The sequence below is a fragment of the Protomyctophum parallelum genome, assembly GCF_964188405.1.
Source record: "Protomyctophum parallelum genome assembly, chromosome: 19".
Classification (NCBI taxonomy): domain Eukaryota; kingdom Metazoa; phylum Chordata; class Actinopteri; order Myctophiformes; family Myctophidae; genus Protomyctophum; species Protomyctophum parallelum.
In genome coordinates, this window is record NC_139717.1 from 12,241,030 (window position 1) to 12,254,595 (window position 13,566).

The window sequence follows — 13,566 nt, forward strand, 5'->3', positions numbered from 1 at the left end:
GGAATGAATTCTGTAGCTTTTCAAATAAGGAGAATATCTCGAGTGTACAGGGTTTGATGAGGTCAGATCAACATATAATGTCAAAACAGGTCAGCTCCATACAGTATATGAAGATCTAATTGTGGTAGCGGGGACATTCTCTTGAGTGTACAGGGTTTGATGAGGGCCCAGGTAGGGCCGGGCCTTAACTTTCGGCCTGTTGAAAACTAGTTTTTGCCGCTGCACTAATAACTTTGGGGCAGTCTAAAGTTTGAATGGACAGGTTTAAGTGAAAAGGGAGACATAGAGGAATGATGGATGGGGAAGGATCAACATATGGAACGTCAGTTCTGACATATATCCATATATGGAGATCTAAGGGTTTGAGGTCAGATGAGTTGCTGGCCAATATTGATGACATCAGGAATCTCCATATGGGTTAAACTGCGACAGCAGGTCGCATTTACTATATATCCATCCCTGATGACCTGGGGGCTTGCCTGGGGTGACCAGGGGGCTGATGTCACGATGACCTGGGGGGCTTGCCTGGGGTGACCAACCAACCAACACACACTGACGGGAAGTGCTAGATTCCATAGTTAACTGCGACCTGTGGTCGCAACACCATTAGTGTGTATTGGGACACCTGAAAAGGCTATTAAAGTTAAATTAGTTCAGGTCCACACCATAGACCCCGACCACTCCACTGAGTGAACTGCTTGGTTGGAAGCTTCAGTCTGATAATCATTATTGCCCAGATGGGTACAACAGTGGATAAATTGGCTATTACATCCACATTCCCAACTTGCATCATTTCCAATTTGGTTCATTCCCGAGTAGGTCTGTGCCTATACTGTCAACTTTTTGAAATGACAGAACCAGGCTATAACCAACCAGGGCCCAGTATTCAAATACGGGGTGGGACATTGCAAAAAAAGAAATCTAATACTGAGGGATGAGTGAATAGTATCGCGAGGCTATAGGATGGACGAGAGAAAAGGGATTCAAAGTTTAATTTGATAAATGTCATTCATTCATCTATTTTTAGATAAACTTGCAATAAATGTGGAAGACAAAATGCTAAACTACTGTATTTTTTCTCCAACATTGCACTCAGTGTTTCTAACAGTATTGTTCTCTATAACTAAAATTAAAGACCAAGAATAGACATGACGCATCTTTCTCCCCTAAAGTTTTGACAGTTCCTCATGTAACTCAAAGAATCTGGAGGAACCTGTTGAATGGTGTTTCCCTATTGTAGACAATGTTATGTCATGTGCTTCGATCCTTGAACAAACCATCTTAAGAGGAAAGTAATTACGTTTTCTCACGTAGTTTCCTGAGTGTTCATCTCACCGTGCTCTTTACGTCGTCCTTTTCCATCAGCCAGGTCAACTCAACAGCTGAAAGGACATCTTTAGTTTTCTCAAGCTGGGACAGCCGTGTCAATTTCTCATTTCTGAACCTTTTTATACTCCTTTTTCCTAATTTGCCCATTGACAGTGATGTTTTCTTTTCTATCCACAATTCCACATCTAGTCTCTACTTTCTGTTCTTTTGAGACACAAAGTAACACATCCATTTAAAGTCGTGACCATAAGTTGCATTAATTTGCTACACTTTAAGACTCGCTCTCCATCTGCCCTCTTCCCTCCTGTCCTCATCCACACTTTTCATCATTATTTACTGACTATCCCACTCGCTCTACACTTTTGTAGGCATATTTATTTTATCACTCAAGAACAAATCTGCTAATGTTGTTTGTTGTTCAAGATTTTCTTCTTTAAATAGGCTACTTACTGTATATGTAAGCCAAACTCTTGACCTTCTCTGAGTACTTAGTCTGCACAAATGTAGACAAACAATACAAATCTCATAAAATTGTGTTGGAATGCGCCTGTGTTAAAAATAAATTGCATACACATTTCCTCTCAATTCCCAAATTTTATTCCACTTAGGATCGATGTTTATTTCAAATTTATTTTCAGTGTGTTGATTAAATTACGTTCATTGACAGTACAGCTGAATAAATAAAACTCCTATATAGGCTAAGCATGTTTCTCTATAACTTACGTTTTATATAGGGATCTTGAGGCCCTATGCGAACCCTAGAATGAGGCCCCTGCACACACACGCAAATGTTTTAAATTAATTAACAGTTTATTTAAACTTAAAAAGGCCCCCTGACTGTCGAGGCCCCAGGTGGTCGCCTGACCTTGCCTATAATAAAGACCGCTCCCCCTGTCTCCAACACGCAAGCCAGGGACAGCACGTCAGACATGGGTTTTTCCTCTTGTACTGCAGGGCTGTCTTAATCTCAACATTGACCTTCTCAATATAATCCAGTGTGCCACACACATTAGCCTCAATACTGTTAATTGTGGATGCCTGTTCCTCCACCAGCATGGCCATGTTCTGGAACAGCTCGTGGACGTCCCTGATCCTCGCCTCCAGCTCCACCAGCTCCTTGTGTCTGTGTTTCATCTCACACAGGGCCCACCGCGCCGTGTGGCCTCCATCTGTCTGCACCGCGGTGGACAGCTCAGCCCAGCCTTCTCCCCCTTTATCCACCACCATGTCTAGCTGCTCATCACTTATGTCATTCCCCAGAATGGACGCTTGCCTCTGGATACGCTCGCGGCACGTATCTCTCTGAGTTTCCTCTGCCTTATTGTAGTCTGCCATGACGGCGTGGAAGTCATGGGTCAGGGTCTGATGCTGGGTACGGGCGATGCGGCTGGTGGCAGAGCTGGGACCTTCCGTATCCTCCAGCTGGCGACTTTGCTCTCCCAGGGCCTGGAGGCGGGCGTAAAGGGCTTCGCCTCGGTGGTGAATCTTTCTGGCAATGGAGTCGGAGTCCTGTTTGAGGAGAGTGAGGCGACGCACGCTGGTGCCAAAGCGCTCGTTGTGTCTGTGCAGGCGCTCCACCTCCAGGCAGAGGAGGGAGATCTCCTTGCGCATGGAGTGGGCCTCCACCAGGATTTGGTCAATGACAGAGGGGCCCTGATCAAACACCACTGCCTCGTGGGAGAGACTCTCATTGTCCTCATCACACTCTGGTCTACGAAGGTCTGGTTCGTCCTCTTCCTCCTCCTCACGAATGGCCTTCAGTGTCACCAGCCTGTCTCGCATCCTAGCTGCTTATAGGAGACATGGGTATGAGGGAAAAAAACTGTAGTTGTTTAAACGTGTTGAAGTTGTTGAAACAGAAACACACCAGTGAAATACAAAGTCAATTATAGATTTTCTAGCAATTTCGTCTAATCAACATCATCAAGTGTTCCCTCTTAGAAAACTAGGAGGAGGCAATATTGGAATGCTGGTCCCACTGTCCAGAGACAGGTTTATTAGTTAGTTAATGCATGTTATGTAATAACTCTGGAGGGATGAGTTGTAATGGAGGGTATGCGTGTGACATGACATCATCAACATACCCGGAAGTTATGCGGGAACGCCTACTGAGTGGCAAAAAACTACTTTTCCACTCTATTTACCACTCACTTTATGCATGTGCATACCCTAATACCCAATAAATTATAACTGTGTGTGTGTGTGTGTGTGTGTGTGTATAACCGGATTACAGTGCCATTTGATTGCCTATGTCATGATATAGTGACACATGAAACCTGGACTGCCTGTGTACTGTATGTTTCCACCTGTCTGTGATTTGAAACAATGGCAGCAGTTCTACCTGATATGATCACAGGAATCCTTTAAAACAAGGAACAAGGAAGCATCACCAGAAAATGACATTCCTCAGAGACATTAGAAAAGACTATACTGTACATGTAAATTAAGTCTATAAATATATTTTATAGCACTAGCTTTCATAAGAGACTGCTTATCTCTCTGTGATTCATCTTTTACCATCTTCTCAAAGTGAAGGACAGAGGTGGAAATTCGTTTTCTCATGCTATGTCAGCACAACAGATTCAGTGGAAGCTATTTTAAAGTAAAAGTAAAGAGAACCCTATATAGTGAAATGTGTTCCTAGTTCAATTGACTGGTTACATGAATAATTGTCTACATTTTTGTTTCACAAGTTACTGTGGGTATTGGGTATGATTTTGTTGATTTATTTGTACTTTTTTTAGACTATAGTTATCGTATTTTACAAAAGTCACCTGTGGACAGGTGTTGAAAATTAGCACTCATGCTAATACACTGTAAGCAATGCATCTGCAATGCTATGTGATTGTGATGTCCATACCAAATAAACATAAGACAATAATTCTTTAGGGACCTATAGTAATCCAGTGTAGTTTCACCCAGGTGTGCTACACATGGTACTTATTGAAATTAAATTCAAAGTATAATATATGAAGTTGAAGAAAAAATGATATCCTACCTCAATTGAAAGACAGACAAAATTTTAAACAGATAGTATATCCCCTCGTGTCTGATTCATTCAGTCCAGAGCACTTAAAAAAGCATCTTTTCACTGACCGCAAGTTTCTGTGTGCAGTGTATCCGTTTCTGTGTGCATGGTATCTGATCACCGCCCCTTTCCAGGCAACAACCATGAACCTTCCCACACTTACAAAAGCACAAGGAAGTACAGACGTTTTTTTGTTTAACCAGATTCTATTCTGTGATAATCATTCAGCTAAAACAGAAGATCTACAAGCTCGAAAGCTCATTGCAACGGGACACATTGAGCTTGTAGAATGATCGTCTATTTTCGCAGACAAGATTTGGTAGAGGGGAAAACAACTAGGGGTCCTAGTATAGACCCCTAGACGGTCAACAAAGTATAAAGTAGTTCATATCAGTTTATTTGCACATCATGCTACAATAAATTTGTCAGATGGAACATGATAATGTGTACAGGACTTGAAGAAGCTTGAATGGCTTTCTCCCATTAGAAAGCAAAATCAGAAACAGAATTTAAAAAACTCATAGAAAAACAAATGTAGATGTGGTTTTAGAATTCAATCCAAGAATGAATTGCATTATTCTTGTATAGCAGCTGACAAACCACAGCAAATATATTTATAAGTGCAATAATACGATCTGATAATACCAATGAAACAATTATAGGCCTACAATCCCTGCAAAATATCAACACTGATATGCATCATCAGTGGCATTACTCAAAAGGGAATGGCACTTGTTGTGATTGTGAGGGATTTTGAGTATATACTTTGGAAGTATGCAACTATATTGTTGCTGTCCGGCAGAAATCTTATATCTAACCATATTTGTTTCCTGTAAATGAATGTCCTCTTCATAATACTAGTGTCACACAAAAGTAGCATAAATAGCCATCTACAAGCTCAGCGTGCAGTCTATTTTTGCTATATTTTGGGGGTTTTTTTAAGTGAAAGTGGTTGAGGGTTTTATAAATATTTAACCAATGAAACGTATTAACAAAAGCTTGTGACTAACTACATTGGATCCATTGGAACACTGGATTTGAAAGGTAAGTTGTGGAGATACAAGATTTTCCACCCAACAACGACAATATAAATGTAGAACATTTCTGCAGGAACAACTTCATCTACACAATGTCTCTTTACCTTCAGTCTCATATTCCCAAGTAACAATTTTAGGTTCTGACATGCAATGACAATATTATAGAGTATAGACCCATTCATAATTCTACAGCTCACTGTACAATCCAGATGTCAGTTAAGTTTCCAATCTCTGAAACTGACATGTACTTTACATTGCATACTTGTTGAATTTTACAGCTAGCTACCACCACCCAGTAGGAACTTTAAGCTAAAACAAATTACGAAGTGGGTTACGGTATATTCAAATACGATTTGACCCATATCTGTACCACATCTCAGGATATAATGAACATAGCATGACTCCATGATTTTTGAGTGAAGTGCAACCAAACATCTGGTCACTAGGCCTACTCACTTCTCAAATGTATTCACAGGAAAAAGCTATTATTGTGTCTTTTCACGATATGCTTCCAGTAAAGTTTACATTGCAGATTTGTTATGAGATACTTCTAAAGGCCTCATTCTCTTTCCTGACAGCACTGGCATTCCCTTATACCCATGCCGTTACTCTATCAGTCTATCAGTCTCTCATTTGTAACACGGAAAGCAGCCACAAAACATCTTCTTAAAGGGGTTGTTCTTGTCATGGCGTTTGGCTTTGCTAAGTTTGACCAGAACTTCCTGTATTGCCAGGTCAGTGTTCTGGACATTGGTTTGGATCGAGTTCAACATGGGGCCCTGCTCCTCCACCAGCATTGCAATGTCCAGGAAGATGTCATGGATGCTCTGAATACGGGATTCCAGGTCTAATAACTCCTGGTGGCGTTTCTCTATCTGGTTCAAGGCTGAGCGAGCCGTTTTACCTTCAGTCACTATGTTCTCATTGAAGATGTTCCATTGGCCTGTCTCAATCATTTCCTCCACCTCGTCTCCAGTCACCTCCCGCCCCACAATCTCCATCTGCCTCTGTATGTGTGCCTTGCAGCCCTCTCGATGGTTCATCTCCACCTCGTTGTAGTCAAACATGGCATCACGGAAGCTATTGCTGAGGCAGGCATACTGCGTTCTGGCAATGCGCGTAGCGGCAGCATTAGAACCGTGCTCTTCTTCCAGGTTTTGGGCTGTGCTATCCATATCCCGTAGCCTCGTCAGGACGCCCTCGGCCCGCGCTTTGATATCCGCAGCGATGGCATTAGAGTCCCTCTTGATGGTGCTCATGCGGGTGGTGGCGGTGAGCACTCGGGAGTTCTGCTCGCGGAGTCGATTGACGTCCAGCCGAATGAGCTGGACCTCCCGGTGGATGTCCTGGGACTGGTCAAAGACGCCCTCCAGGGCAGGACTGCTGTCGAATACCACAGCCTCGTGAGGCAGCTCCTCCTCCAGGTCCACGTTGCTGAAGGTGTCCGAGACGGCCGACTCCGCGTATTCCATCTGCTCCACGTGGCCATTGGACAGCTCCTGCAGGTGGCTCAGTCTGTCCCTCATGGCCGGGCTATAGGAGACAGAGACGGGTAGATGGTGGGGGTTAGAGATACAGGGAATTTTCATTTTGTCTCTCTCTGCGTCTCTCCCCTCTCTCACCTATATACAAGAAGAAAAACATTTGAGGTCACAACTCTTTTTTTCGTAACAAAAACACATTGTACATATGTAGCCTATTGTTTGTTGACAAATAACAGCTATTAACACCCCCATCACAAATGGAAACTGCTTTCAAACATGACTTACGTTGGCGTCATCATGACCAAATTGTGAAAAAGCTGTCTCACCTGTTCTGAGATTCCCTTCCATCACACCCAGGCAGGCACCACTGGTCACATGTCTGACTAGTTCTCAGAACAGGAATACAATTGCAATCCTTGCCTAACAAGTTCTTCTCACTGAGCTACAGTAGGCTATTTAGCAGGCCAAGACTTCCTATAGTTTAAATTCTCTTTCAGAAGCTGATCAAATGTTTTGCATATATTAACTTAAAATAAATTAAATTAACTTAAAAGCTAGGAACAGCCTAGGCTTCCATTAGATAGCCTATTATAATTTATAATAGCCAATATGTCAGAACTGCATGAATCACTACAAACATTTGTTTCAACTTTCAATCGTATCTTCTGACAAAACTCTAAAGGATCGAAACATAAGTATATAATAAGTATAATTAGACTACTTATGCAGTGGGGCACCTGCCAAAATGCTAGACGTAAATCTGCAGGCCTACACAACTTCACAAGCACTAAAGTAAACACCATGATACAGCCGATGAAAACCATTTCATTAGTTTACTTCATATCAACTGTAGCCCTATATCAATTTACAATTTAGGCATTTTTTTTAGCAGACTGCTCTGAGCGTCAGTCATTAATCCCATACCAGCAACAAACATATCATGGGTATTTATTTCGCACTATTCGGTGCACCTTACCTGTCGTGCTTTAATCTCTAGTCCTACCAATATCGATCGCTTTTCTTCAAGATCAGCTCGCCGTGGTACGATCAGCAACAAAGACTTCTGTGATTTGAGCGGCGAGCGCGACTGCACCCGGTGTGATGATGGGCTTGACTGGATGCGATAAATGTTTCCAAACACAGTCCTGCTATCTTTAGCGTGCGAATGGAATGTGACTTTAGTTTAGTGTGTTGGCAGTGAATTAAATTGCGCCACCGTCAAGCATGCGACAATGCTTATGTGACTCAGTAGGAATGAAGCAGGGTCAGTTTGGTGACTTTGGTCCTTCTTCAAGAAACAAGGAAACGCACCCGAATGCCAGGAGGAGGACTCAGGCTAGCCGCCGCAGGGCTACAGGTAGTCTGGTTTGGTTTCGTAAATACTATAGTGTTTTGCGTGCATTTTCCTGACACACACGTGTCACAGATGAATCAACCAATGTCTGTGTGTGTGTGTGTGCGTACGTGCGAGAGAGAGAGCAATCAAAATCAATTAGCACTAACTTTGATTGATTGAAATATTTATTAACAGTTTGTAGAATTTACAGTACATTTTAAGCACAAACTCCATACAAAGACTGTCAACTGTGAGTGGACGACCCAATTAAGCATTACACTTGTTTACAACAGGGTCCACATTGTTCAATTCATCAAAACATTTAAAGACATACAGACATTTAGAGACATACAAATAGACATTTCTATGTAGCTAAAGTACAGAACAGGAATTCATCATATGGGAAGCAAAAAAGGGAAAAGATACAATATACAGTGAGGGAAAATGGGGGGGGGGGGGGGTGGGTGGGGGGGATTCAGATTTTACAGAGGCCAGTTTCGAATTGCAGCCATCCGTAGGTGCCCTTTGAGAGCGGTTTTGAAGGAGTCAAGGGATTCACATGTCTTAATGACTGTTGGTAGGGCGTTCCACATTTTGGTGGCATAGGAGCGAAAAGAATTTAGTCCCTTGTTTGTGCCGAATCTGGGTTGTACATGGTTTGTTGCACTCCCTCTGGTGTTGTGGGTGTGGACTTCGTTTACATTAAGGAAGTATTTAGACAGGTACATGGGTATCTTGGTGGTGTATCGAATCTTGTGGACCAGACCCATTGCAAGATGCTGTACTCTGTCGTCGACCCTAAGCCATCCCAACCTGTCAAAGTGGGCAGGGGTGAGGTGGGTTCGGGGGGTGAGGCCAAGTAGGAGCCTGACCAGTTTGTTTTGGGAGGTCTGGAGCCTTGTTTTAAGGGCCTTTGAGGTGCTGTGGTACCAAGAGGTGGATGCATAGTCAAAGAAACCTTGTACGAGGGCTCCTGTTAAGGTCTTCAAGGTGTTTTTGCTGACCAGTGAGGAGATCCTGTAAAGGAATCTTGTTCTTTGATTGACTTTTTTGATTACGTTGGTGGCCATTTTATCACCGGAAAGATTGGCCTCCAGGATGGAACCTAGGTAGGTAATTTCATCTTTTCGTGTGATAATATTGTCACCCACTCTAACCAAGAAGCCATCTGCCTTGCTGAGTTTACTATTTGATCCGAAGAGGATGGATTCAGTTTTTCCCAGGTGTAAGGATAGTTTGTTATCAGCGAGCCAGGTGCAGATTCTACCGAGTTCAGAGCTGAGGGTCTTTTCAACCTGCAGTTTGTTCCTGTCCGAGACCAGCAGTGCTGAGTCATCTGCGAACAGGAACAAGTTGCAGTCACAAGCTGAAGTCATGTCGTTAACATAAATTAGGAACAGTAAAGGCCCTAGTATGCTTCCTTGTGGGACGCCACAGCTCACTGGGAGGGGAGGGGACAGTGTTCCGTTCACCTCCACCATCTGTTCTCTCCCCTCCAGGTAGGATTGCATCCAGCTCACTGATGTGCTATCAAAACCAATAGCTTTAAGCTTGTTAACCAGTATGGAGTGGTTCACGGTGTCAAAAGCCTTTTGGAGGTCCAGCATGACCATGCCGCAGTATTTTCCAGCATCCACCTCGTGTTTGATGTGATCGCTCAAATAGAGGAGGCATGTGTCAGTGGAGTGGGATGTTCTGAAACCAGATTGGAACTCGTACAGCAATTTATTAGAGGCAAGATACTTTTCAACCTGTTCATAGACTATTTTTTCCATCACTTTCGAGATGGAGCTTAGAATAGAAATAGGGCGGTAGTTGCCGGGTTCTAATTTACTCCCTTTTTTGTACAAGGGGGTTACTTTGGCCATTCATGTAGGATTCCTACATGGTAAACTGTAAACTCCTACAGTAGGCCTACAGAGGAATGTCAAAAATGCATTTAATAATTTAGATTGGACATACTAGGGACTACAAGATTAACCTAGCATCACCATGTGGCTGCAATTCAAAACTGGCCCCTTAGTCAGGGAATATTATCAGAATAATGTAAAATCTGGGAATACATTTCTTACCAAGAATGTTCTTCACCAATGTCTTTGTAAAGGTGTATCCCACATTGGTTTCTATTCAACAACAGGCTAGGGGCATTTTTGACAGCTGCTGAAAGTTGGTGTACCATCAACAACCAATAGGCCTATATGGCAAAATGTTTTAAATTTTATTCTGCTTTAAGTAGCATGTGACGTGTCAAACTATAGGCCGTTTCCATGATTCTAAATCCATTCCAAGCATTAGTTTTGCACGAAAAACACTCCTTGGGCTGAAAACGACCATAGCCGTCATCACAAATGTGATGAGGTCAGCACATTTGGCCTATAGTTTTAGTTAATTAGACACCTTTACAAACATTGGTGAAGAAAATTATTGGTAAGAAATGTATTCCCAGATTTTATTAATATCCTCTGACTACCTGTAAAAAGTAAAAGCTTATAATAAAACCCCCGCCACCCCCACCCCTGAACTGTTTACTCATGTACTGTACATATTTTTCTTTTTGATTTCCAACTAACTGTTTACATGATGTTTTGCATAGTATTGCATATATAGGCCAATGGAAACAAACCATATGCTTTCTTGGGTTTTAAATCCTTATAGCAGACCTAGTATTGAACTGTACTTTACTGTGCTTTTTTTCTGCTGTTAACTGTTAATAAAGTATTTTTCTGTCATTAATTGTTTTGATAACTTGAGTACGGAAAAAGGAACAAACACCTGCACACTGTCTTCAAATGCAGTGACCAACTTTTATTCAGGGAAACAGCAACGTTTCGGCACAAGCGGCCTTCATCAGGCTATCTTTATGAACACAAATGGGAAAGCATCCTTTTTGTAGGCTGTCTGGCCTAAAGGTAAGCCTATCGGGACAACACAAGAAATGACATCACTCACTTAAGGTGACAGGTACTCTCATGTGGTTAAATGAGAACAAACAGTCATATAAAAACTCAATACACCAGTGCAAAGTAATAAGAAAAAAAACATAATAATCCATATTAATAATCATGACAGTATACATTTGTCATGGCGTTTGGCTTTGCTTAATTTGACCTGAACTTCCTGTATTGCCAGGTCAGTCTTCTGGACATTGGTTTGGATCGTGTTCAACATGGGGCCCTGCTCCTCCACCAGCATTGCAATGTCCAGGAAGATGTCATGGATGCTCTGAATACGGGATTCCAGGTCTAATAGCTCCTGGTGGCGTTTCTCTATCTGGTTCAAGGCTGAGCGAGCCGTTTTACCTTCAGTCACTACGTTCTCATTGAAGATGTTCCATTGGCCTGTCTCAATCATTTCCTCCAACTCGTCTCCAGTCACCTCCCGCCCCACAATCTCCATCTGCCTCTGTATGTGTGCCTTGCAGCCCTCTCGATGGTTCATCTCCACCTCGTTGTAGTCAAACATCGCATCACGGAAACTATTGCTGAGGCAGGCATACTGCGTTCTGGCAATGCGCGTAGCGGCAGCATTAGAACCGTGCTCTTCTTCCAGGTTTTGGGCTGTGCTATCCATATCCCGTAGCCTCGTCAGGACGCCCTCTGCCCGCGCTTTGATATCTGCAGTGATGGCATTAGAGTCCCTATTGGTGGTGCTCATGCAGGTGGTGGCGGTGAGCACTCGGGAGTTCTGCTCGCGGAGTCGATTGACGTCCAGCCGAATGAGCTGGACCTCCCGGTGGATGTCCTGGGACTGGTCAAAGACGCCCTCCAGGGCAGGACTGCTGTCGAATACCACAGCCTCGTGAGGCAGCTCCTCCTCCTGGTCCACGTTGCTGAAGGTGTCCGAGACGGCCGACTCTGCGTATTCCATCTGCTCCACGTGGCCATTGGACAGCTCCTGCAGGTGGCTCAGTCTGTCCCTCATGGTCGGGCTATAGGAGACAGAGACGGGTTGATGGTGGGGGTTAGAGATACAGGGAATTTTCATTTTGTCTCTCTCTGCGTCTCTCCCCTCTCTCACCTATATACAAGAAGAAAAACATTTGAGGTCACAACTCCTCGTAACAAAAACACATAGTACATATGTAGCCTACTGTTTGTTGACAAATAAGAGCTATTAACACCCCCATGACAAATGGAAACTGCTTTCAAACATGACTTGCGTTGGTGTCATGACCACATCAACTAAATGACCAAATTGTGAAAAAGCTGTCTCACCTGTTCTGAGATTCCCTTCCATCACACCCAGGCAGGCACCACTGGTCACATGTCTAACTAGTTCTCAGAACAGGAATACAATTGCAATCCTTGCCCAACAAGTTCTTCTCACTGAACTTAGCAGGCCAAGACTTCCTATAGTTTAAATTATCTTTCAGAAGCTGATCAAATGTTTTGCATATAGGCCTATTAACTTAAAATAAATTAACTTAAAAGCTAGGAACAGCCTAGGCTTCCACTAGATAGCCTATTATAATAGCCAATATGTCAGAACTGCATGAATCACAAACATTTGTTTCAACTTTCAATCGTGTCTTCTGACAAAACTCTAAAGGATCGAAACATACAAGTATAATTAGACTACTTATGCAGTGGGGCACCTGCTAAAATGATAGACATAAATCTGCAGGCCTACACAACTTCACAAGCACTAAAGTAAACACCATGATACAGCCGATGAAAACCATTTCATTAGTTTACTTGAATATCAACTGTCTGTAGCCCTATATCAATTTACAATTTAGGCATTTTAGGCAACAATTAACAAACATACAAAGTCATGGGTATTCGCACTATTCGGTGCACCTTACCTGTCGTGCTTTAATCTCTAGTCCTACCAATATCGATCGCTTTTCTTCAAGATCAGCTCGCCGTGGTACGATCAGCAACAAAGACTTCTGTGATTTGAGCGGCGAGCGCGACTGCACCCGACTGCAGTCCTGCTATCTTTGGCGTGCGAATGGATGCAGGGTCAGTTTGGTCCTTCTCTGACGTTCAAGAAACAAGGAAACGCACCCGAATGCCAGGAGGAGGCTAGCCGCCGCAGGGCTAAAGGTAGTCTGGTTTGGTTTCGTGAATACTAGGCCTATAGTGTTTTGGGTGAATTTTCCTGACACACACCACACGTGTCACAGATGAATCAACCAGTGTGTGTGTGTGTGTGTGTGTGTGTGTGTGTGTGTGTGTGCGTACGTGTGCGTGCGAGAGAGAGAGAGAATAACTAGCCATTCATGTAGGTCGAAACTTTTCCTGCTAAGTAAGCTATTCAATCAATATGCAAAACAGCTAAGGATGGACAGCAACTGGGCCTACTGTCTTGAAGATGTGTTTGTGCAGCAATTGTATGGGTCTTCGTTCA

At 43.1% G+C, this 13,566-nt stretch overlaps 2 protein-coding genes across 2 annotated transcripts; both read right to left on the reverse strand.

The window, feature by feature from the left end:
- Positions 1–1,939: 1,939 nt before the first annotated feature.
- On the reverse strand, positions 1,940–8,021 carry LOC310876348 (uncharacterized protein). The gene is made up of 3 exons (XM_083789872.1): positions 7,855–8,021; positions 6,035–6,927; positions 1,940–3,116 (listed from the first exon to the last, which is right to left on the reverse strand). The coding sequence occupies exons 2-3, from the start codon at positions 6,918–6,920 to the stop codon at positions 2,200–2,202; spliced, it is 1,803 nt and encodes a 600-aa protein (XP_083645998.1). The 5' UTR covers positions 6,921–6,927; positions 7,855–8,021; the 3' UTR covers positions 1,940–2,199.
- A 3,070-nt stretch (positions 8,022–11,091) lies between these two features.
- Positions 11,092–13,144, reverse strand: stx11b.1 (syntaxin 11b, tandem duplicate 1). The gene is made up of 2 exons (XM_083790430.1): positions 13,019–13,144; positions 11,092–12,142 (listed from the first exon to the last, which is right to left on the reverse strand). Exon 2 carries the CDS (start codon positions 12,133–12,135, stop codon positions 11,275–11,277), a length of 861 nt encoding a protein of 286 aa, XP_083646556.1. The 5' UTR covers positions 12,136–12,142; positions 13,019–13,144; the 3' UTR covers positions 11,092–11,274.
- Between the last annotated feature and the right edge of the window lie 422 nt (positions 13,145–13,566).

What these genes read in the sequence shown, in the direction of transcription:
- stx11b.1 (XM_083790430.1), bottom strand. Translation starts at nt 12,135, where the DNA reads ATGAGGGACAGACTGAGCCACCTGCAGGAGCTGTCCAATGGCCACGTG.
- LOC310876348 (XM_083789872.1), bottom strand. Translation starts at nt 6,920, where the DNA reads ATGAGGGACAGACTGAGCCACCTGCAGGAGCTGTCCAATGGCCACGTG. An exon ending in GTTTTGTGGCTGCTTTCCGT is followed by an intron (nt 3,117 to 6,034) that starts GTTACAAATGAG and finishes TCCTATAAGCAG; the next exon opens with CTAGGATGCGAGACAGGCTG.